At 49.2% G+C, this 25,733-nt stretch overlaps 1 protein-coding gene across 1 annotated transcript in view; it reads right to left on the bottom strand.

The window, feature by feature from the left end:
• Positions 1–1,585: 1,585 nt before the first annotated feature.
• ACAD9 (acyl-CoA dehydrogenase family member 9) overlaps positions 1,586–25,733 on the bottom strand; it is a 90,128-nt gene continuing 65,980 nt past the window's right edge. Inside the window, exon 19 of the mRNA XM_059480032.1 lies at positions 1,586–1,740. Within this exon, the coding sequence (XP_059336015.1) occupies positions 1,656–1,740 (85 nt within the window). The 3' untranslated portion in view covers positions 1,586–1,655. The remainder of the gene's footprint in view (positions 1,741–25,733) is intronic.

The following is a 25,733-nucleotide window of genomic DNA, read 5'->3' as shown; positions in this document are numbered from 1 at the left end:
TGCCACATTCCCCCCTGTCAGCAGCTTCCCAGCTGGAAATTTGGCACCTTGGGGAGGTCATGGCTAACACAGCCCTTTGGTTTCATAGGAAAGATGACGCCTTTACTTCACCATTTGCTCTTCATGTGCAATTTAAGGCAATGCTTCCTCTTAAGGCACTGTGTCCTCAAAGGACACAGCCAATAAAACAGGGGGAAAACCCACCCAAACTATTCAATGCATGGATATGCCAAAGGAAACCTTGAGGAGCACAAGGTGGGTCTGTGCTGCCTGACCAAGCCAGAGCCCTTCCATGATGGAGTGGCTGCCTCAGTGATGCGGTGCCAGAGTTCTTCAGCCTGGGCTGCTCCCAGCACTGTCACCAGGAGGGGGCTGCCCCCAAAAAGCCACACAATTTGGGGTGCGGCTGTAGGGCACAACTGCTCTATGGCACAGGGGGAATGCTTCAAGGGCAGGGACAAGGAACAAGGAGAGGTCTTCTGTATGACTCCCAAAGGTGTTTATGCCCAGGAAGGTCAGGCACAGAAAGATACACGTCCAGGCTCCAGAAGGGGCTTTTCAACAAGGGGAGGTTCAAGAGGAGAGTACAAAACTTTAACCAAGTGGGAGAAACCTGGGGAGAAGCATAAGGCAGGGAATACAGTGTTTAAACCAATTGGGAATTACAGGGGAGGGGAAGAGGGTAAACAAACCAATGGGACCTCGTGGTATACAAAAATGACAGGGAAGTTTCTGGAGAAAGGGGCAGGTATGAGGAGGGATTGACATTGTTCTTCCTGGGAGCAGGACTACAGAACATTCATGAACAAAGGGCAGGTTTTTGGGAAGATGGAAACCCAGGGCAAAACCAACAAGAGAGGTGCAAAGAAACAATCCATTAAGGACAAAATATGCATAACAATACAAAAGACTGCAGGGGATTATAGAACCGACTGTTAAAACTGAATTGCAATTGAATATACAATAGAGAGACACCACAACACCCCAGGGCACAAGGGAAGAGCTAGAGATGCCACCACTCTGGACTTCTGCCATGCCCTGGACACATCAGCCCTGCCCAGCATCATTGTCCCTCCTTTGGTGAGCTATGGATCTGATGGAGGCACAGTTTGGAGAATGAGCAATTTCCAGGCTGGTCACATCCAGGGGGTTGTGGTCAATGGCTCAGAGGCCCGATGGACGTCAGTGACCAATGGTGTCCCTCAGGGTGACAGCAGAAGCTCCCTGGACACTGGGGACTCAGTGTCCTGGTGGTGCTGCTGGACAAGAGAGCTGGAGGTGCCTCCAAAGCAGAACTGTTCTGATTGCCCAAGTCTTTCAGACTTGCTCAGGGAATGAGGAGCTGATTGAAGTGAAAAGATACTGAGAAACCACACAGTCCCTTCCCTGGGAAGAAACATCTCCCCATCCAAACCTCCCCTGTCTTTATCCAGCTCCAAGAGGAACAGACATATATATGTATATCTATTCCACTTTAAATAAAATCTGTTTATTTTTCCTTTTTCTATGAAGTAGTGTTTACGAAGAAGTTTTATTTTATGCCCTTACATGTATTAAAGACATTAAATAACAGATGCTTTCAAGGTGTCAAATTCTGGAACTGCAGCAAATTCCTCCCTGACTGACATTCATGAGTGCCTGCTGTCAGAGAGGGATCAGAAGGTCCTGTCCAGAGGGTGGGAGCAGATGTATGCCCTCTTCTCCAGGATCTGCTTTGCAGCTTTTTTAATGGAATCATCCTCATTGTCATTGGTATCTCTGGAGAAACAGAGGAAAGTCAACTAAAGGAGCATAAAAAGCTGTTGTAAATTTCTTTCAAGAAGTGGTTCTGATTACAAATGCAAGAGTGAGTGCCAGGAAGAAACTGAACATTGTCTTCTGAAAAACATTGATTATTACAGACTGAGCTTCGGAAAGACAATGCACCGCTGGTCAGTACATCCCAAAGAGTCCAAATCCCTCATTTCTATCGGTGACTTGTCAGGAGTATTGTCCCAGATTGTATCTTCAATTAAGTGGGCAGTTTTCCTTATCTCTTTCACAACCACTCCTCATTTGGGGGGTGGGGTGGTGGGGGAAGGGTGGGTGGGCAGAGGGGGATTGGTTGGGGGGGATTGGGGGCGGGACTGGGACATTCAGGAACAGGACACAAACATCTGCTGATAACCGGCTATTGAATGAATGATAAGAACTACAGCATCCCCGGTTGAGATGCTCTGCCCAGAGGCAATTCCTGCCAGAGATATAATGTAGAGATTCTGGAACACCAAGACAGCTTCTCCACTGGCTCTCCCAGAGGAACAGCAGCTGCCTCTTCTTCCCCTGGATCTTCAGAGGAAGACTACACCCTTTTCTACAGGATTCCTCCTCCAGCAGAACAACACTTGACACTCCAGGAGGACTGCAGCCATAATTCCACTTGGACTGCTACCAACACCCTGACCCACTGGGTGTCAGGTTGTGTTCTTAGTTTACTGCACTGTTTATTTTATACTTTTATTTTCTTCCCTGTTAAAGAACTGTTATTTCCTGCTGCCATATTTTTGTTCCTAAGAGGCCCTTAATTTCAAATTTATAACTATTTGGAGGTTGGGGGGGGGGGGGCACTTACATTCTCCCTTTCAGGGGACGCTACTGCCTTCCTTAGCAGACTCCTGTCTATTCCAAACCACAACCAATTTTGGTGCCCAACCAAAAGGCTCGAGGGCACAGAAACAAAAAGGGAATAACAGTTCTTGAGTAATCAATTTTTCTGTGTACGACTATAGAAACTTTGTTAAGCGACCCCATGTGGTCCAGCTTGCCCTGGTTTGGGTCGCACGTGGTACTGGCTGTATTCCTCCCATGTGCAAGCCCTTATCTAAACATGGGTCCTATAACCAAAGCTACTGTGTCTGTTATCTGGTTTGTTTTATGGGTGAATAAGGTGAGGAATTAATGGATTTTTAACTTGCTCTGGAAAGCAGGTACATGGATTCACAGCTATCACACACTAACTGTATGTTTTTGGGGTTACTTTATTAATGGCAGCTGGTGTAAGGAAATGATACGGGAGGAAATTTTCTCCCAACCCTTTAATCATCTCTTTGGGTCTGTCCCACGAGTTTTTGAAGAGTTCAGATCCACTCTCAATACTAACAATATCATGCAGTGGCTGGTGTTGCTGATAGGTCTGTTCTATTTAGCATTTAGAGAGAAGGGAAGATTAACCTGGATAACTACCCTGACACCTACCCCAGAACCTGACATGGCACCAGAGCCTTGGGATGCTGCTGCCCCAGAGCCTGACCCTGCCCCACAGCCCATCCCAGATGTGAACTACCCAGATTGGGTGGGGGATCTGGTGAAGGAGATGCGTGATATGGGCCAGATGCTGAAGGAATACACTTCCCCAGCTGGTGAGAAGCCCTCCCCCTGCCTTGAAGAGGGAGAGTCTAATAGTGCAGCAGCAGAACCCACAGATGTTACAACTGTCCAGGTTCCAGGTGAACTGCAAAGGCAGACACAGCCAGCAGCAGTCACCCCTGTGGAAACAAGGATATCTAAGATGAAAGCAGAGCACCCAGATAGGAGAGGGCCCTCACAACCCACAGGGGAGCCAGAGGTTGCAATCATCACCGAGTCCCTGATGTACGAAAGTCTCCATAATCTGCACAAAGACATTGTATGACAGGGATGTGAGGCTTATACAACCTGGCTACTCCGGGTCTGGGACCTTATGGGTACAGGTGTCCAGCTGGATGGTGGTGAGGCAAGGAATCTGGGAGCCTTGACCCAGGACTCCGGTATGAATCAGATTTTTATAAGGGAGCCAGGGTCCCTTTCCCTCTGGGAGTGGCTTTTCGTAAGTGTCAGAGAGAGGTTTGTGTGGGGGTCCCAGTCATTGGTTTTTCTGGGTCTGGATTGAAGGCACTTGAGACGGTAATTTCTGTTCAGACTCAAGTGTTTATTATTTCTTATCAGTAAAACAGTCTCATTACGGTGAGTTCAGCAGCTTTTCATTAGAAGGCACAAAATGGCCAACAAGCTTTTGTTCCAAGGTCTTTTAAGACTAAACTATCCAATTAGGAACTGACACCTAGATTATTTTACCTTTTAACCCAATACCTGCTCCCAAAGAGCTGCAATGTTGACTTTTCTGCCCAATTACAAAATGCCACCCAAACCCATGAAGAAGGAGGAAGAAGAAGCATGGAGAAGAAACCCAGGATGACACCCTGTGCCCTCCATCTTGCTTTCATCCACAACATACTAAAAATCCCAAAACAAAATTTCTCACCAAGTGATATAACTACACTACTCTCTATAAACTATTTCACACTTTTGTGGATTCTAGTTTATCTTGAAGTGTAGGAAACTTTCTCCATGAATGAGTGAGACAGAGTAAAGATCCATTCTGAATTAGGTGAAGTGTCTAAGAAAAGTGAAAAGTCTGTGAGACCAAAGCTGAAAGAAAAACTCGCATGCCGAGACAGCAAGGAGACAGAGAGAGAAAAACAGAAAAGACCACAAGGTCGATTTGCCCCCGACTTAGAAATTCCTTTGATAAAGAAGAACTGGTGCTAAATGTCACGCGGAATGAATATGTATGAACTTATTGTGAAACTGTATGCATATGCATTTGGAAGGGGGATAAAAGAAGACCCGAGGTCTTCAGAGGTACGCATGCCTTGTTGGGGGACTTGTGTCCGGCGCGTGTCGTAATAAAAGCATATCGGGCTTTACAACTTTTACAAAGTTGTGAGATTTCTTCTATTCTCCGCAAAACATTATGGCGAGCCAGGCAGGAGTTCTCTGTCCCCGCAGGGGCAGGGGGGATAGACGGACCTCCAAGGCGCGCCCTAAGATTTTTTTTCCTGGTGGGGCTCCACTCATCTCAACTTGCCACCTGCGAGGACAGACAAGGACCTGCTGGCCTGCGGAGGAGGCCAGCTGTATGCTGTATAACTGTATGCTGTTATTTTGATTGTGTCCAAGAAAAATTGATGCGAGTAAATGCCGAATTATGGTATGGTCTGTTGTGTTGAGAAAAGTGAGCACTTTGAGAGATGTGCCCTTTCCTAGTGATTTTGTGTGGTGATTTTCTTCCGCTGCATTGTGGTAATTTGATTCTCAGATTGTATAGTAGTGTTTGTAGAGATTTTAAGATTTTGTTGCAACAAAAGTGGCATTTTACATAAGAGAACTATAGTACAGTGATTTATGCTTAACTACGATAAAGCGAGTTAAAGGAATTCCAAGAATTCTCCCCCTCACAGCAATTCAAGCCTTGGCTCTAGTGAATTTGAGATAAAGGGGGGGTGTGGGTGCATGTGTTGGTGTCTGTGAGCATGTCAGAGTTTTGTCTGTGACTAGCAACAGCCTTTTTGCAAAGCAGTAAAAGAAGTGTAAGTAGGCACAGTGCTTAATTAGATTGTGCAAGAAGAGAACTAGAAAAGACATATTTTGTTTGATCAGAACATAGTGTCTATGTCACGTTTTTGATTAGCATGCTGTGTGAGGTGACAGTGGCTGTCCCCTGGGCACAGGAACAGCTCTGGCTGCCCCGTCTCCCCAGGGAACATGGGAATGGCCTGTGAGCAAAAGCTAGATGTGCAAGTATTATTGCAGTGCGGTGTTTATGAGAAACACTAGTATTGCTGTTTTGCTGTCAGGGCACATGCCCCGAGTATAAATTAGAAGTTTCTGGTCAAGCAGATTCAGAACCTAAAGTCTTAGAGCTTGTGTGTGAGAACCACATCTGATACCTGCCACCTAGAGCTGTGTGTATAAGAAGAAAGTTGAGAAACTACTGTGAAGGTCTGTAAAAAAGTTTGAGTGGAAGCAAGATAAGGCAAGGAGAAATAAATAATGCGAATTGACCAGAGCAAAGAGGTTCCTAAATTAGCCCCTTTTGGGAGGGGCTCACTAAGAGAAAGCTGCCAGTAAGAGCAGCTCAGAAAATAAAAAGATTTATAATACTTCATTGCTGTTAGTACTGTTTTAAAATAAGAAGATAAATGAGATAGAGTTTTTGTATGCTGAAATGTCTTTTTGTTTTAAGAAATCACCCAGAATGGCAACGAGACTGTAAGATCAGACCTCCCTCTAGTCTTGGCCCTTGAAAAAGGAAAACAAGGCAAAGAGAAAGCAAATCAAACATGTTGTTCAGCATGCAGCATAAGATAGCAACGTATGAAATCAGGCAAAGATTATCATGCTGAAATGCAAAGCAATCACAGTTCACAAAATGAGTACATATGATTTGCTAAAAGCTCCTCCCAAGGTAAGGGAGGAAGAGTAAAGATGACCTCCCCAAAAGGGAAGAATTTTTGTCGACACAAGGGTCATATATTCAGTTTTAATAAAGCTTTAGTACCTGTGGAGAATGTTTATGTTGTAGTGTGGGGAATGAACAACTGGCCAGTCTGAGAAAGCATACCTGTGCAAACCTTTAAAGTAACATGTGTACTATGTGTACCTAAAAGCTTTTGTACAATTCACTCAATTTACTAAACATTCTCAAATGAGAAAGGTTACTCTAGAAGCAAATGATATAAAGATGTGAGGCTTAACATTAACAGACACTGAAATTAAGAAAGACATTAGTAAAGAGATATTAGAATAAGTAAATAAATGTTTTCAAGGGTATAAGCCTCTGCTGTACCAGAGAGACTGAAAGATGCTCCCCCATGAGCATCACGCTTAAAGAAAAACACAACTAGTGAGAACTGAGTAGTACCCTCAAAAAGAAGATAAGGAAAGAATCAGCCAAATAACTGATAGTACTAGATTAAGGACTGTTAATAAGATAACACAGAATTTATACCCTGTGGTAGCAAATCCATATACCTTACTAACTTGTTTAACACCTGAGCAAACCTAGTTCCCTGTTTTATGCCTAAGAGATGCCTTCTTTTCCTCCCTATCCACGAAGCCAGCCAGAAAACATAGTCCATGTGCCTGAAGGCTTCAAGATTTCCACTCCAATTAGAGAACAGCTTGCAAAGACCCAGAGTCCCAGGAAGCTTCACAAGAAGAAAAGAGGCTGTTGCAGTACGTAGACGATCTTCTAGTAGCCACTCGGACAAGGGAAGCAGGAGAAGCCTGGACAGTAAGCCTTTTGAATTTCCTAGGACTCCAAGGACACAGAGTCTCAAAAAAAAAGGCACAGGTAGTGAAACAGAAGGTAATCTACCTAGAGTAAGAAGTGAGTGCTGAGCAGCAGACTTTAAGGCAAAGAAGCCGTATGCCAAACCCCAAAACCCCAGACAACGAAAGAACTCCGAACCTTCTTAGGCATGGTAGGGTAGTGCCAGCTGTGGGTTTATAATTATAGACTGTTCGTCAGACCCCTCTATGCTCTTATTGCCAATGGAAACTGAAATCTCCAGTAGACAAAAGACACCACCCGAGCCTTTCGCCAGCTAGAGAGAGTGCCCTCAAAGTCAGAGCTTCCCTGGGGGTCAGGGTGCTCCAGAGCAGACAGAGAAATATTCCTGGTGCCCTGGGATTCCACAGGTTTGTCCACAGGGAGACAGTGCAGGAGCACCACCATAGAATGTGCTGGAAGACCCTTGAGGGGGGGATCCAACAGCTGAGAGAAGTGGCAGTATTGGAGGTACTCTTTGGGAGGGATGGACAGCATGAAAATGACCCCGACAAGGTCTGGTGCGCAGGCCAAATGTTGTGGAGTCTGGCAAATCTGGGGCCATCTCAATACACCACCTTCATTGCAACAATTAATGCCAACACCAACCAAGAGACAGTGGGTTCTGTGGCCCCCAAGCTTAGAAATTGTGTGAGTATGATCAATGGCCCAATGCAGGCTCATGTCTCTGCCGTTGTCCAAGAACTCAGAGAGGAGATGAGGGAGAAGGTGAGGAGGAACAGTTCCCACATGGCACCAGTGCGAGTCACAGGCCCCAGAGTCAGAGCCCAACATTCCCCAGCTAGATAGAGAGGGTACACCCCACGGGCTGACCTGTGGTTCCTTCTGTGTAACCATGGGAGAGATATGGGAAGGTGGGATGGGAAACCCACTTCTGTCCTGGCAGTACGGGTGATTCAACTCAAGGAGGGAAACACTAACTGAGGGAATTCCGGTAAAGGTAGCCTCAACCTCCCATGACCGAGCTGCTGAGTATGATCTGTCAGATCCTCTTGAAGGTACCTCTACCATTTATACCCAGGGTTAGAGGGGCCCTGCCTCTAGCCAGGGAAAGGCATGGGAAAACAGGATCTTCTGGATGTTGTGGATCCACTGGCCTGGCACATCAGAGCCACAAAAATACGATGCCTTAGTTGATACTGGTGCACAGTGTGCCCTGATACCATCAGGACATGTGGGGGGCAGAACCTGTTTCCATTGCCGGGGTGACAGGGGGATCACAGCAATTGATCCTGTTGGGACCCAAGATGAGCCTGACTGGGAAAAAGTGGAAAAAACATCGTATTGTGACTGGCCCAGAGGTCCCCTGTGTTCTGGGCATAGACTTTCTCCAGAATGGCTATTACAAAGACCCAGAGGGACTCAGATGGGCATTTGGAATAGCTGCTGTAGAGGCAGAGAACATTAAGCAGTTGAACACCTTGCCCTGACTATCAGAAAGCCCATCTGCAGTAGGACTCCTGAAGGTAGAAGAGCAACGAGTGCCAATTGCCACCTCGACAGTGCACCGCCGGCTGTATCGGACGAATCGAGATGCTGTGATCCCCATCCACAAAATGATCCATGAGCTGGAGAGCCAGGGGGTGGTCAGCAAAACCCACTCGCCCTTCAACAGTCTCATCTGGCCTGTGTGCAAGTCTGACAGAGAATGGAGATTGACTGTGGAATATTGTGCCTTGAATGAAGGGACTCCACGGCTGAGCGCTGCTGGGCTGGACATGCTGGAGTTCCAGTACGAGCTGGAGTCCAAGGCAGCGAAGTGGTATGCCACTATAGACATTGCTAACGCGTTTCTCTCCATTCCTCTGGCAGCAGAATGCAGGCCTCAGTTGGCTTTCACCTGGAGGGGAGTGCAGTACACCTGGAACCGACTGCCCCAGGGATGGAAGCACAGCCCCACTATCTGCCATGGACTGAGCCAGGCTGCACTGGAAAAGGGTGAGGCTCCAGACATCTGCAGTACATCGATGACATCATTTTGTGGGGGAACACAACAATGGAAGTATTTGAGAAAGGAGAGAGGATCCTCTAGATTCCCCTGGAAGCCAGCTTCACCATCAAGAAGAGTAAAGTCAAGGGACGTGCCCGAGAGATCCAGTTCCTGGGAGTAAAGTTGCAAGATGGACAGCGTCAGATTCCCACTGAGGTCATCAGTAAGATCACAGCAATGTCTCCACCAACCAGCAAGAAAGAAACACAAGCTTTCTAGGCGCCATAGGTTTTTGGAGAATGCCAATTCCTGAGTACAGTTCAGATCGTGAGCCCTCTTTACCATGTCACCTGCAAGAGAATGATTTCCACTGCGGCCCTGAACAGCAACAAGCTTTTGCCCAGATTAAGCAGGAAATCGCTCATGCAGTAGCCTTTGGCCCAGTCAGGACAGGACCAGAGGTGAACAATGTGCTCTACTCTGCAGCCAGGAACCATGGCTTGTCCTGGAGCCTTTGGCAGAAAGTGCCTGGGGAGACTTGGGGTCAACCACTGGGATTTTGGAGTCAAAGTTACAGAGGGTCTGAAGCTAACTACACTCCAACAGAAGAAATCTTGGCTGCCTATGAAGGAGTCCAGGCTGCCTCAGAGGTGATTGGCACGGAAGCACAACTCCTCCTGGCACCCTGACTACCGGTGCTGGGGTGGATGTTCAAAGCAAAGGTTCCCACTACCCACCATGCCACTGACACCACATGGAGCAAATGGATTGCTGTTATCACACAGCACGCCCATATTGGAAACCTGAATTGCTGTGGGATTTTGGAGATAATTACAAACTGGCCGGAAGGTGAAAACTTTGGTCTCACTGGTGAACAAGAGCAAGTGAGACATGCTGAAGAAGCTCCACCATACAACCATCTACCAGCACAGGAAACACGCTACACTCTTTTCACTGACGGTTCCTATTGCATGGTAGGGATGAACTGGAAGTGGAAAGCAGCCGTATGGAGCCCCTCACAACAGGTTGCACAAACTACTAAAGGAGAAGGTGGTTCAATGAACTTACTGAACTCAAAGCTGTTCAGCTGGCCCTGGCCATTGCTGAGCGAGAGAAGTGGCCAAAGCTCTGCCTTAATACTGATTTGTGGATGGTAGCCAATGCTCTGTGGAGCTGGCTGGAAAGGTGGAAGAAGGTCAACTGGCAGCGTAGGGGAAAATCAGTCTGGGCTGCTGATGAATTGCTGCTCGATTGGAGAAGCTACCTGTGAAAGTCCATCATGTAGATGCCCATGTACCCAAGAGTAGGGCTAATGAGGAACACCGAAACAATGAACAGGTAGATCAGGCAGCAAAAAGAGAGGTGTTGAAGACAGACTTAGATTGGCAGCATAAGGGGGAGTTGTTCCTAGCTTGATGGGGCCATGATGCCTAAGGCCATCAGGGCAGAGATGCCACCTCTAAGTGGGCACAAGACCAAGGGGTGGATTTAACCATGGACAGTATTTCTAGGGTTATCCATGACTGTAAGACGTGTGCTGCCATCAAGCAGGCCAAGCGAGTGAAACCCCTCTGGTATGGTGGGCGGTGGTCCAAGTATGGGAAGGCCTGTCAGATTGACTCCATCACACTGCCCCAGACACGCCAGGGCAAACGCTACGTGCTGACCATGGTGGAAGCCACCACTGGATGGTTGGAGACCTACCCTGTGCAACTGCCTGGAACACCATCTTGGGCCTTGAAAAGCAAGTTCTGTGGAGACACAGCACCCCTTAAAGGATTGAGTTGGACAACAGGACCCATTTCAAGAACGGCCTTATCAACACCTGGGCCAGGGAACATGGCATTGAATGGATATCCTCTATGATGCACCAGCTGCTAGGAAAGGTGAATGGTGCAATGGACTTCTTAAGACTACCCTGAAGGCACCTGGGGAGGAGACTTTTAGAAACAGGGAAATGAACTTAGCAAAAGTCACCTGGATGATCAACACCCGAAGGTCCATCAATTGAGCTGGTCCTGCCCAGTCTGAACCCCTGCACACAGTGGATGGAAATAATGTCCTTGTTGTACATATGAAAGGTATTTTGGGAAAGACTGTTTGGATTAATCCCACCTCAGGCAAAGACAAACCCATCCATGGAATTGTTTTTGCTCAAGAACATGGTTACACTTGGTGGGTAATGCAGGATGATGAAGATCCTTGTGTACCACAGAAAAACCTGGTATTAAGTGAGAGTTGTGTGTAAAGTTTGTGATGCAGATGGCAATAGAATAAGGGGTGCATAGTGTCCCAGACTGCAAAGCAATATGTTTTCTATTACCATCTGTATGGCAGCTGTGTTCTGTTAAGTGGCCAGTTTGCCTTATCTCTTCCACACCCACTCCTGCCTTGGGGGAGGGGGCGGGGACCCAAACATCTGCTGATAACAGGCTATTGAATGTCACTGCATGACTGATAAGAACTACAGCATCCCAGTCAGAGATGCTCTGCCCCAGAGGAAATTCCTGCCAGAGATATAATGTGGAGATTCTGGAACACCAAGACAGCTTCTCCACTGGCTTTCCCAGAGAAACAGCAGCTGCCTCTTCTTCCCCTGGATCTTCAGAGGAAGACTACACCCTTTTCTACAGGATTCCTCCTCCAGCAGAACAACACCTGACACTCCAGGAGGACTGCAGCCATAATTCCACTTGGACTGCTACCAACACCCTGACCCACTGGGTGTCGGGTTGTGTTCTGACTCTGTCAGTGTTGTTTTAGTTTACTGCATTGTTTATTTTATACTTTTATTTTCTTCCCTGTTAAAGAACTGTTATTTCCTGCTCCCACATTTTTTTGCCTAAGAGACCCTTAATTTAAAATTTATAACAATTCAAAGGGGGTACATTCTCCATTTCAGGGGACGCTACTGCCTTCCTTAGCAGGCAACTGTCTTTCCAAACCAAGACAAATATATTCATAAAATAAAGATGTATATTCCTCAACAAAGAACCCTGGCAGGCTGCTGTAGCTGTGAAGAGACTCCTCTCAACAGGTTCCAGCCCTGCTGCTTGTTTGAATTAAAAGCAGAGCAGAACTCTTCTGTTGGTCACATCAAAGCAACAAAAGTTTCATGAGCCTGTGAAAGACATAAAAGTGTAAAAATTATTCCATTTTATGATACCTACAGTCTTCTAATTCAGCCATGGGATAATCATGGCACCATTCACAATATCAAATAATGGTAAAAAGCACTGGGAAATTTTTTTTTTTTTGAACTAAAATTAGAAAAAGTGAACAAATTTCATAGGAAAAAAAAATGTAGAAAAATTACAGTAATTTAAACTTCTCAAACCTTGGATAATGGAGCCCGATGCCCAGTCATATGCACTGCAGCCTCAGCTGTCCCTTTGAGGCCTGAACTGCCAAGGCTCAGGGCTGGGATGAGCCTTCCCCCAAAAGTGGCTCCAAGAATGATTGGGAATCAATCCAAAACAGGGCTCACACAAAGAGCAAAGTCTCATGGCCAAAGCCAAACCTTCATCAGGTTGGATTTGTTTTAACACTGAACTGGAGCAAATCAGATGAAACTATACATGAGCTACTAAATAAACATTGTCCTGTCCTGAACTGTGCTGCCCAAACACTGCTGAGAACTTGCTGTGCCTCTGCCCTGTGCCCCTGGGGCTGCTCTTGGCCAGGCAGCCTCAGTGGGAGCCAGCACTGGCTGCAGCCCCAGCGGGCCCCCAGGAAAAGGCCCAGCAATTAGGAGGCAAATGAAAGCACCAGAACCCTCAGCAGAGTTCTTTGGAATATCAGACTGGCCACAACTCCACAGCAGCACGACAACAAGTCAGGCTACCAATGCTATGGAGCAGAGTTATAAGAAAACCGTGGAGAAAAATCAGCAACTGACCGTCTTTTCTCCTGCACCATGCGAATGCCAAGATAGCAGCATAGCAGCACAAGTGGCACAGTGCACACTATCACCACTGTGCCTATCATGCATTTCCTGCGCACATCCTGGGGGCAGACAATTTCTGGGAGGTGCACTGGATCCGGGACATATATTCCGGCTTCAGTGACAACGTCTGTGGGAGCAATGGGGAGCGTGAGCCCGTGCTGTGCTGCACTGCTGAGCTGGCAGCACGGTGGATGCGGGCAGGACGTTCTCCGTTTCCCCCAGAGCTGGGGCCTGCAGGCACCTTGCCGCCCCTTGGCACAGGCTGTGCCACCCAACAAAGCCCAGCAGACCGGGAGGAGAGCCGGGGGCAGCGCAGCTGCTTGGGCAGTGGCTGCTTGGAGGGACACGGGCCAAAGCCATCCCTGAGCAGCCACTGCCAGCCCTGGCCCTCCCTGCCCCGTGACAGCTCCCCCAGCCCCAGGGCACAGAGTCAGGCCCTCTAAAAACACGGTGGAGCCTTGCTCTCCCCCTCTGCCCTTTCCCCACCATGGGCACCCCGTGCAGTCTCTCCCAGGTTTCAGGACATGTCCCACACAGAGGGACCCCAGCAGGACTGCTCAGACTGGCTGAGCCTGGCACAGCAATCACCTTCTGTGGCACTGTCTGGCATCTCCTCACTTCCTGTATCAGTGGCTAGCACGGGTACATTGTGTCCTCCAGCATGTGCTGCCTTCCGCAAAGACTTTTGGTCCATCTCTGGAGAAAGGAAAAGGGAGAGCTGGATCAGGTGGAGCCATTGCCCAATGGGAAGGTGGCATCTTCAGTAAGTACATCTTGTGAAAGACATGGATAAGGATCAGGGAAAGGCCAAGGCTCTTGGGGCTGCCACAGGGCCCTCACTCCTCCAAACATCTGCCCCTCTGGATCTGCCCAGAGACCGGGAAATCCCAGGGAATTTCAGGCCCATGGTGTAGTTTATTCTGCCCATCAGCACATGCCCAATGCCTTCCTGCAGAGGCTGGGGAGAAGCTGCAGCCAGGCCAGGCTGGCAAACAGCCCTGCAGGGCGTGGAAGCAGCAGCGGGGCAGCGAGGCTGCCATGGATCCCTTCCCGCTGTGCTGGGCACGGCGTGTCCAGATGTGCAGCCAAAGCCCCCGGCTGCTGAGCCCCAGGACAAGGCTGAGGGAAATGCACCCACCACGGTGCCTCTCCAGGTCAATCAGGGTTTGGTCCAGTTGTTTGGATTCCTCCAGGGGCCCATTCTGTTTTGTAGGTTTTTTCCTCCCTCTCAGACGACCTTAAGAGAAAGTATTTTCATTTCACCAGGAATAGATCCCACGGAAGCAGGGCTCAGCCTGTGGGGTCAGCAGGGACACACTACTCACCCCTATGATGGGAGCTGGGCTTGTGTGCAACATCCACCAAAGGACCTGGGAAGATCCTCCCTGCAGACACACCTGTAACTCAAGAGCCACAGAAGCTCCTGTCACCTGGTTCCTGCCAGGTTGTCAATGTTTATTCTCTCAAAACATACCTGCAGAAGCTCCCAAGTGCTCCAAACCATCTTCCATCCCAGCTGCTGGCAAAGCAATGGCACCACTCTCATCTAGAAGGGAGCACAGACCAGACCCATTTCCATGGTGTGCTGGCATCCCCCTCTGCCTTTGGGAACTGTGCACTGCAAGGAGATCGGGTAAGGCTGTGGGAGCCAGGTGTGAATGGACAAGGCCAAAGCTGCACAGGGGCCTGGGGAGCTCTGGGCTGGCTCCTGGTCACTCTGCACCCTCTTTGCAGGCCCTGTCTGACATCCCTGGAGGGCAGGCACTGACGCACAGCCAAGATGGCAGCTCAAGCCTCAGCAGGGCTCAGGCCCAGAGGCACAGCAATTACCTTCTGTGACTGTGCTGGGCATCACCTCCCTTCCTGCAGCAGAGGCTGCCAATGAGCCCCTGCTTCCTCCAGGAAATGCTGTTTTCGACACAGCCTTTCGGTTCATCTCTGGAGAAAGAAAAAGAGACAGCTAAATTAGGTGCGTATGTTCCTCTTTCTGGGAGGTGGCATCTTCAGGAGGCAATACTGGTCAAACTGATGGATAAGGAGCAGGACATCATAAAAACTTTTGGGATTGGCCAGGATTTGCCCTTCTCAAAACTGCTGTCATTCCTGATCTCCCCATGGTCCAGGCAATTGCAGGGGATCTCAGGGCATGTATGACCCATGGTGTAGTTTGGGCTGCCTGTCAGCTGATGCCCAATGCCTTCCTGCAGAGGCTGGGGAGAAGCTGCAGCCAGGCCAGGCTGGCAAACAGCCCTGCAGGGCGTGGAAGCAGCAGCGGGGCAGCGAGGCTGCCATGGATCCCTTCCCGCTTTGCCGGGCACGGCGTGTCCAGATGTGCAGCCAAAGCCCCCGGCTGCTGAGCCCCAGGACAAGGCTGAGGGAAATGCACCCACCATGGGGCCTCTCCAGGTCACTCATCACCTGGTCCAGAAGTTTGTCTGCCTCCAGCGATTTCTTGCCTCCTGTACCTTGATTCATCCAACTAGGAGGATCTTAAAAGAAAATTGTTCCATTTCTAACTCTTGCCGTAGTGGCAGTGAGGGCACCTGGGTGATTGGTGCCCTCCAAGGCACTCCCTCAGCTCTGCCTTCCACTCAGGAGCAGGGCCAGGGGCACCTCGTGCCTGCAGTGGCCCCACACTGGGATGGAAGGAGCCCCCTGTGGGGCAGTCGGGGCAGAAAGGACTCCCTGGAGCTGCCAGCAGCTCCCAACCCAGCCCCAGGCAGGGCCAGGGCTTGGCAGTGGCAGCAGGAGCAGCTCAGGCTCCCTGGGGCTGGCAAAGGAGCTGAGAAAGGCTCAGCCAGGGGCACAGCCCTGGTCCCAGCCCCTTCCCTCTCTGCTCTTCTCTGTGGCTGCACAGAGCACATGGAAGGACACACTGGCATTGCACACGGGAGGAAGATGGACAGATAAATGATCCTTCCTCTCACTGACAGTGATCCTGTGGGATCCTGTAGGATGCCTGTTGGATAAAGGAGCAGAAATTTGGAGGCCAGGATTCCCAGAATTTATCAAAATTTAGAGGACCTTAAGGGGAATGACACAGAAATATTACTCTGAACGAGGATTTCACTTGGACAACCATTACTCTGTTAGGGAAGGGTTGCTGGTAGCCTACCTTCACCAAGCTCCAGCATCCTTAAGTATTGCTTTACCAGCATTTCGAAATTACTCAAGTCAGGATCCCAGTCTAGAAAGGAGCACAGATGGGAACCGTTCCATGCTGTGCTGGGATCCCCCTCTATAGGGAACCCAGCACTGGAAGGGGGTCAGGTAATGCTGCGTGCCAGCAATGCCAAGCAGCAGAGAGGGCAGCTCAAGCCTCAGCAGGGCTCAGGCCCAGAGGCACAGCAATTACCTCCTGTGGCTGTTCCTGGCATCTCCTCCCTTCCTGCAGCAGAGGCAGCCAATGAGCCCCTGCTTCCTCCAGGAAAGTGAGCCTTCACCACAGCCCCTCCTTCCATCCCTGCAGAATGGAAAACGGACAGCTGGATCAGGTGGGGCTGTTCCCCAATGGGAAGGTGGCATCTTCAGGAGGCACTGCGTGTCCAAGTAATGGATAAAATGCAGAAGAAAGATCAGGTTGATGGGGCTGCTGCAGGGTCCTCCCTCCTCCAAAGAGCTGCACCTCCAGATGTGCTCAGACACCCGGAAATTGCAGGGGATCTCAAGCCCATGGTGTTGTTTGGGCTGCCTGTCAGCAGATGCCCAATGCCTTCTTGCAGAGGCTGGGGAGAAGCTGCAGCCAGGCCAGGCTGGCAAACAGCCCTGCAGGGCGTGGAAGCAGCAGCGGGGCAGCGAGGCTGCCATGGATCCCTTCCCACTGTGCCGGGCATGGCGTGTCCAGATGTGCAGCCACAACCCCGGCTGCTGAGCCCCAGGACAAGGCTGAGGGAAATGCCCCCACCAGGGGGCCTCTCCAGGTGACTCAGGGTCCTCCAGTCCATGGGTTTGGATGCCTCTAGGGACTTACTTTCTCCTCCATGCTTGTTCCTCCCTCTCAGAGGACCTTAAGAGAAGTGTTTGCATGTCAGATGAAATGATTCCACATAAACAGGGCTCCGCCTGTGGGGTCAGCAGGGATACACTACTCACCCCTGCGATGGGAGCTGGGCTTGTGAGCAGCAACCAGGAGAGGATCTTGATAAGTCCTCCCTGTAGACACTCCTGTAACCCAACAGCCACAGCAATGTCTGTAACCAGGTTCCTGCCAGGTTGCCAAGGATTATCCTCTGAGGGGAACATTGACAACATACCTGCAGGAGGCTTTAAAGGCTTCAAATCTTCATGGAGCCAAGCTGCTGGAGAAACCTTCCTAGCAAGCTCATCTAGAGGGAAGCAAACACCCAAACCCATTTCCATGGTGTCCTGAGATTCCCCCTCTGCCTTTGGGACCTGGGCACTGCAAGGGAGTCGGGTAAGTCTGTGGGGACCTGATGTGAATGGACAAGGCCAGAGCTGCACAGGGGCCTGGGGAGCTCTGGGCTGGCTCCTGGTCACTCTCCACCCTCTTTGCCGGCCCTGTGACACATCCCTGGTGATGAAACTGGGGCTGCCCAGGGCCCTGGGGTCTCTCCCTCCCCCAGAGGAAACCCTCTCTCAAGGCCTGGGGAAAACCATCCCCAGCGCTTCCCGGGGAGCAGGGAGCGCTGTCCCGGGAAAGGGGAGCCAGGCTGCCGGCTCACCTGCTGGCCGCGCTTGCAGCGGAGCAGCCTGGGCAGCCCTGGCAGGCAGGGCCACGGCCAGGAGGAGCAGGAGGAAGAGGCGCAGAGCAAGGGCCATGCTGCCTTGCCCTCTGCCAGTCCCGCAGCTCTTGCTGCCACCGCTGTCCTGACACCGCTGTCCCAATGTCAGCACCACTGCTGCCAGCGCCGCTGCTGCTGCCGCAACAGTTGTGCTCAAGCACTGACTGCTCGCTCCTTGTGCTGCTGTGCAACCACGGGGCTCTGGCACCTCTGTGACCTCAGAGCCTGCTGTGACCTCATGGCCAGGGTGGAGTTGTGTGGGGAGTGGGATCTGCCTTCTTTGGCAGGGAGCTCATCCTGCCCAGCTGCTCTGTCCAAGGGCTGTGACACAGTCCCAGCCCAGCTGATCTCACAGGCTGGGCCATGAAGGGATGGAGAGCAGCCCCGCCAAGATGGACTTGGGGGTGCTGCTAGATGAGAGGCTGCACATGAGCCAGCCATGTGCATCCAAAGGAGAGTGCCCAGCAGCTTGAAGGAGGTGATTCCACCCCTCTGCTCTGGTGAGACCCAACCTGGAGTACTGTGAAAGAGGTTTTACAGTGACCTCTGTGAGCCATTGAGAACTTTGGCAAGAGGATCCAGGTTTACCCCTGAAATAATTTATTATCAAGGTTTTTACACTGAAAGCAAGAAAGAAAGTTGGATAAATAAGGAAAACTTGTAACTGCTTATTTAAAGAAGCACTTTGCTTGTCTCTCGTGACCAGTGAGTAAAGTGTAAACTTATGAGCTTTGTAAGAATGTAGAACAAGCATGCATGCTAGAATAAAAACAGTGTTTGAAGCCTTCTGGAAACGGAGTGTCTTGCTTTGTACTGTCTCTATCTGTACCACGACAGAGTACTGCATCCAGCTCTGGGCTCCCCACACAGGAAGGCCACGGTCCTGTTGGATCTAGTCCAGAGGAGGGACAAATTGCTCTGAGGGCTGGAGCCCTTCTGCTTTGGAGACAGGCTGGGAGAGCTGGTGGCGTTCAGCCTGCAAGGGAGCAGACTCCAGGGAGACTTGATTGCTGCCTTTCAGTACCTTAAGGGGGCTTGTAAAAGAGATGGGACAGCACTTTAGGTAGAGCCTTTTGTGAGCAGACCGAGAGGGAATGCTTTTAGTGCAAAATATGGTCGATTCAAATTGGACAAAAGAAACCCATTTTTTTCACTGTAGGTTTTGAAAGCCGGGCACAGGTTGCCCAGAGAGGTGGACATCCATCCCTGCAGACATTCAAGCTCATGCTCTCAGCAACCTGACCTACTTAAAGGTTTCCCTGCTCACTGCAGGGCATTGGACTAGATGGCCTTTAATTGTCCCTTCCAAGCCAAGCCATTCTGTGCTCCTGGGCACCATCAAAGCAGTGCTGGATTAGTGCTGGGGTGATTATGTGGCAGCTCTATTTTGGTAGCTGTGTCCTTTAGCAATTGGCCCTGAGAGGATTCATGGGCTGGGCAGTGATGTCTGCAAATAACAGACTGTGTGCTCCAGGAGTGTTGCAGTGTGATTTCATGGTTTACCCCAGAACCCCGGGTTTCTCCCCTGAAGATTCCCTCCCAGGTGTGTCCATCATCCCTCCTTTCCCCAGTCTTACCCCTGCTGAGCACTGTCTGTCAATCCTGCAATTCCAGAATGTCATTGAGTGATTGGCAGATTTAAAAGATGCCCTCTACCTTGGGGGGCAGGGCAGGCATTGGGCCATCCATGTGTCATTTGTCCCTTGAGATCTCCTCTCCTGTCCCAGGTTGGTGGGTTCCCTATCCCTTCCCTCCCACCCTCCCTCGGGTAAAAGGGCGAGTAACCATGTGGTCCAGGCGTTCCATTGGAGCAGTTGCTGGATTCAGTGGCCTGTGGGCCAGAATAAAGCTCTGGATTAAAATCCTCCGTCAGAACCGACTCCTTTCCTTCACTACCGCCTTAAAGCTTCTCTGGCAGAGGGAAGCCTGAGGAGCAGACCCTCCACAGGAGGAAGCTCCATCCCGCTGGCACTGGAGTCCCGGCATGTCTGGACCTGTCCCCACGCGCCCAGCTGCAACATCCAGCTGGCCGAAAGTGTCTCTGGGGTGGAACACCACAGTTGCCGCTATTTGGTTCAGCTGCAGGGGCCAGACAAACCAAGGCACGTCCCGTCAGCAATATTGGAGTAATATATGGTAGGGATAATAATGCTGTTAATGAATGGTATAAAATACTGTGAAATCCAAAATCATATCTTGGACCTCCTGGCTGGGAGCAGCTCTCTATTTAGATTCAACTAGCTCCTGGACACAAGTTAAGATAATGTTCAACACGTTAACATAAGAAGAGAAGCTTCTATGGCGATGATCACTGGTTTCTTGAGTCATGGGGAGCCACCTAAGAGTGATTATCACCTTGCCAGTTGCATCTATCAAGATAGTCAGCGGTGCCAAATTGGTGCAGCTGAATACACGGCATCCCTGAACCGATTGACACTGATGCCACACCTGGACTCGGCCTTTGTCCAGCTCTGCCCATGGAAAGAAACAGCAATGCACGGGAAGAGATACAAAGGAAATTTGGTCATCTTTGCCTTGGGCAGAATAAACTGCATAAAACCTCGTTGCAAGAAGCAGCGTGCATGAACGGGGGAGACTCTGACACTCGGGAGGTCAGATACAGGTTCACCCAGCGGCGATCCCAGGCTCGACGCTGTCTCTTTGGCTGTGGTGGTTTCAAGGACCAAAATTCGGTGTCACAGACAAATTAATAAACCTTTGCTAAATTTTTGACAATTTTGGCTCATGATTTGATCATTTATAACATTGGTAATTCCAATAAAGGAAAAACAGGAGAGGAACAGGGCTTCCAGTTCAGATAAGCCACCATTTTGCTGCCTATTCCTGGTTAAGAAATAAAGGAATGTCCTGAAGGTCCCTTCATGTGGGTGCATTATTGGCTGTATCAGTACTTGTGTTCTGTAAAACAGGGAAGTTGTTACAACTTCTTGCCCCATTTATCACTAGATAAAACCTAAATACTGCATTGCTTCTTGTCTACTTGCTTCCAAGTCAAGGCAAATTTTGGTCATGATTGAGTGGGACATATTCACCTGTTCACAAGCAAATTCTTCTTGCCATTCACAAGGTGGCAAGGTTGCTTTGTGGATTTGCTCTAATCGGACAGGAATTAAGGCCTACCTCTCACTAGAACTAAAGCTGATGCATTGGGAGGCAAAGTCTTGAGTAATTTCTCCTGGTGTCTGGCACTGTAGTGAGTTGATCTAGAATTAAATGACACTTGAAGACACGTGTAGTCTACCATACTTCTGGCAGACTAGAAGACTTTGGTAACACCTTTTTATCCTTTCTTCCTCCTCCTCATCCTCCCAGGAATTTTAATCTCTGAGGTCTAAGCTCTTCAGCTGCCTCACAAACATTGTTTTAATTCAGACAGGCATCTGTGCATTGAGCCACAAATCAGGCCTGTGCTGTGAAGCCAGAGTGCCATCAAAATTACAAATACAGCTTTCTGAGACGTTTATATTCCTATAGAAAGAGATTCAAAATTGTTCATACATGCAACAGTGACTAAGAAGTGAATGACAGATTGTCATAATAATTGCTTGGGGAACAAAAAGACATAAATAAAAATAAGTTTACATGTAGATAATAAGTAAACCATCACGCTAAGGACAAAACCAGACCTGCCAAAAGTAAAACCAGTAAGGCTGTTTCATCTGTCTCAGTACAAAAAAATTGCTGTAAAGTATCAGAGATCCTTAAGAGAATTACTATATACAGGACATTCCAGGTATTGGGAAAAAATGAAGCAAACGGTAGTGTGCAATTCCCAGAGGTAACCTGTAATTTATGGTGGATTTTCTGCAAAATTTTAGAGAGCAGACTGGAAAAGCATAGGGGCTGGTCAGCCCATGGGTGGGCATTTACAGCAGTGTGAGGGATGTTTCTGGGACCAACTGCAGGGAAGAAGAGCAGCAGACAATTACTGGGACAATCTCTTTGCTGGCTGTGGAGTTTGTGTCAGTCAGTTCCCTGGGGCTGGGGGAGCTGTCACGGGGCAGGGAGGGCCAGGGCTGGCAGTGGCTGCTCAGGGATGGCTTTGGCCCATGTCACTCCAAGCAGCCACTGCCCAAGCAGCTGCGCTGCCCCCGGGCTCTCCTCCCGGCCTGCTGGGCTTTGTTGGGTGGCACAGACTGTGCCAAGGGGCACAGGAACGTCCTGCCCGCATCCACCATGCTGCCAGCTCAGCAGTGCAGCACAGCACAGGCTGACGCTCCCCATTGCTCCCACAGGTGCAGCTGGAACCACAGCACATGTTCCTGATTCCCAGAAGAGGTGTGAAAAATGTTAATCACTTGTTTTTAAAATTTTAAAATTTTATTAATAATAAAATGTTTATAAAAATAGCGATATCATTAGAGTGATAAAAATTTTGGACAATTTGGATTAGGAGAATAGGAGACAATAGAAACAAAGAGTTACAGACATCTGGGTACCTATTTTCTGGGCAATATAAGTCGAAAAATAACACATGTTAACAGAGGATTAACCCTTAAAAAAAATAACCTGTTGCATATTTATGCATCTCATACATGATGCATAAATTCCATTCAAGCACAGAATTTTGTCTGGTCATCGTCAACCTCTCCCTCTTAGTCCTAACCAGCTTTCTGAGGGCTGAGCGAGGCAGGAAGAATTTAGTTTCTTCTGATAGGAGAGCAATAAATTCTTTTTCTCTGACAAATTGCAGTGTTCTATGGCTGCTACCTCGCTATGAGCCCTTGCTTTCAAAAAAGTATCCTACATAGTGTCGTTTATATTTTAACATTCTTTTATAACCTAAAATTATATTTATAAGACTACTTGAGAAAATTAATACAGCATTAGTTTCTAAGATAACACATATAAATTTCATTTTAACATTTGCAAAAAGCCAATGATAAAACAAGCATGTTTCACAGGGGTTTGGAAGAGGTTACTGTTGGGGAACACTCTGTTTGCTTGTGATGAGGGCAAGTTTGGCCTTCTATTGATGCCTGGAAAGTATTTGGAAGTGCTCAACAGAGCCCTGACTGAGAGCTTCCCTGTTGCGGTGCATGTTTTTCATTGTATTTCGGTTCTAGTAGTCAGTTTTATCACACCCCCTTGTTTGGTATTGTTATACCATATTTTATTGCCAATGGGTTGTTCCTTTCCCCTCTGTGTTGTTGGCTTTGCCCTAGTTTTCCATCTCCCCAAAGTCCTGCCCTTTTATTCCCTGTTCTTGCTCCCATCCAATGTCAATCCCTCCCCAAGCCTAGAAACTTCCCTATCCATTTGGTATCCTTTGAAACCCTATTGGTTTGTTTAAGTTGTCCTCCTCCCCTCTAATCCCCTATTGGTTTAAACACTGTATTCCCTGCCTTTTGTTCCACCCTCAGTTTCTCCCAATTGGCTAAAGACTGTATCCTCCCCAGGGACCTCGCCAGTTTGGAAATCAGTGTATGGCTTTAATTCAGTGTCTTTCTGTCGCCGAGTCGGCAGGGAACAAACATACAGAAGAGCTCTCTCTGTGCCTTGTCCCTACCCCAGCGCAGTCCACCTGTGCTGTAAAGCAGCTGTGCCCTACAGCCAAACCCCAGAGTTGACAGTTTTCTGGGGGCGGCCCACTCTGGGTGTTGGTGTTGGCAGCTAGTCGGGCTGAAGAAATCGGGCACTGCAGCACTTCCCGAATGAGCTCTTCTGTTGCAATAAAGAGATGGAGCTGCCAGCCCAGTGTCCGGGTGGCAGCAGCAGCAGCAAAGCCCACCTGGCAGCAGCACGGGCTCAGCTCCGTGCCCAGGAGCAGCCGTGGATGCCCACGGTGTGGGCAGGCAGGAGCCAGGCAGGGGCTGCTGTGACCAGCGGCGGGGCCCTGAGGGCTGGGGGAGCCCATGCTGAGCGTCCCTGGGCTGAGGGCACATTTCCTTCCCTGGCATCATCTGGGCCTGGAGCTCCTCCAGTGGCATGCCCAGGGTAAGAGGGAAGCCATCGGGAGGTGCTTTCATTGAGAACAATAGAAAGAGGCTGGACTGTCGGGAGTTTAGTTCAAGCATGGCTTAAAGAAAAAGGCCACGAAGCCATGCAGCTGAGAGAAAAGTAACAGGTAGCTGTGAAGCAGTTTCAAAGCAGCTTCCAGCCTGACTTCTATAAACAATTAGTCTCTCTCAGGCATCCTTGTATAAGCAATAAAGTTCTCAGGCAGTCTTCCCATAACAAAGGTAACATCCTCTCTGGGAAAAGATGGCACCCTGGGAATAGTTATGGAAGTTTTGGGAACCGTTCGTATCACAGTGAGAACACTGATTTTGTTTGATGTAAACAATCTACGGTATTGTAAAACAAAAGGAGTGGTTAGAGTTTTCTCTGTTAGCCTATCATAAAGCTGTATTTTGGAATATGCATGAAGTTCGTTAACACTATTATTTAAGGTGACGGATCGATCAATAAAGTTGGAGTTCGATGCATTATAGGATGGTCGTTCTCCCCCTCACTTCAACAAATTGGTGACACCCGGACGTGATAGCGGACACCACGACGATCGCGGCCATCACGGGGATTGCGAACACCAAAGGATAAGTGAGGAATGGTTCAGGCTCCGAAGCAGCGGGAGCGGCAATAAGCGCGAAATTAAAGCGGAGGAAAAAAGAAAACCGCCGATACGCGCCGTGCCCTGGCGACCATAATTAGATGGGCCAGCTGATACGTGCGGCATAGAAGTCTTGGAATACGCTGCTAGGTGAAAGTGCGCACTTAAAAAGAGGTATGGAAAGACAAGCCGCATATGAACTTTTTATTACATTTTTGCAAAAAAGGCAAATTAAGGGTATAGACTTACAGAAAGAATTGCAAGGTCTTTTGGCTTATGGTCTGGAAAGGGGAGTCTTTGTGAATCCCCACACGGTTCACGAGTTGTCGGAGTGGCGTAAATTTGGTGATATATTATGGCAGGCTACGTTAGACGATGATAAAACTGCTAGGAAAATGGGTAAATTATGGCGGGTTATTAACAACGAACTGTTGCAGTTTCAGGCGGAAAAGAGGGCTGCCTATCAGGCTACTGCTGCTCACGATCGTAATAAAGAATACGATCAAGAGAGGGAGTTTGATAAAGAGTCGGGGACTCCTCTCGGCCCTGCAATGAGGACGGTTTCATTACCGACCTCGCCTCCTCCCTCGGCAAGCCAGGCGCCGAGCCAGGCTGTGAGTCCAGCTACATGCCAGGCTCCAAGCCAAGCTCCACAGGGCGCTTTACTACCCTCCGCGCCGCTTCTACCGCCTCCTTTAACGAGCCAGCCCCCCCTGACGAGCCAAGCTCCGCAGGGTGCTCCGCAGGGTGCTTTATTGCCCGCTTTGCCGCAGGCTATGCATAGCGCTTCTGAGTCTCCCGTATTGCTCGCAGCCAGGGCCACAAACGTGTGTCCCGTTCCCGAAAAGTAATCAGAGCCCTGGGTTGGAAAACGATCGAGCGGTCATGATTGCACGGGAAAGACGGGATGCGTGGGCAGCTCTTGCCAAAGATGCAATGGAGAAGGGAGACCAGGAGTTGATAAGCTTAGTGAGCGAACTGGCTTGTCCGGTTATTTTCACCCCCCAGGCTGGCGGAGGTATGCAAGCGACAATTAGTGCTTTAGATTGGAAGATGTTATCTCAGTTGCGAGCTACTGTTAGCCAGTTTGGCTTTAAAAGCGAACCAGCCAAGCAAATGCTCGACTATATTTTTGACACCAGTATTCTTCTTATTAATGATTGTCGTGGCATAGTTAAATTAATCTTTACCCAACATCAGCAATTGCTTTTTAACGCCCATTGGCAGGCATTAGTAAATGAATGCGTGGCAGTACAAAGACAGCAGGGTGACCCCCTCTATGGCGTTACTGTTAACGAGCTTATGGGTCTGGGACCTTTTCTTCGCACTGAGGCACAAGCTTTAATAGGTCAGGAAAAGTGCCGGGAGGCAATGAGATTAGTCAGACTAGCAAT

The sequence above is a fragment of the Ammospiza nelsoni genome, chromosome 11, assembly GCF_027579445.1.
Source record: "Ammospiza nelsoni isolate bAmmNel1 chromosome 11, bAmmNel1.pri, whole genome shotgun sequence".
In the NCBI taxonomy this organism is placed as follows: domain Eukaryota; kingdom Metazoa; phylum Chordata; class Aves; order Passeriformes; family Passerellidae; genus Ammospiza; species Ammospiza nelsoni.
The sequence above is the reverse complement of the archived record's forward strand: the minus strand, read 5'-3'. Positions and strand labels throughout refer to the sequence as shown.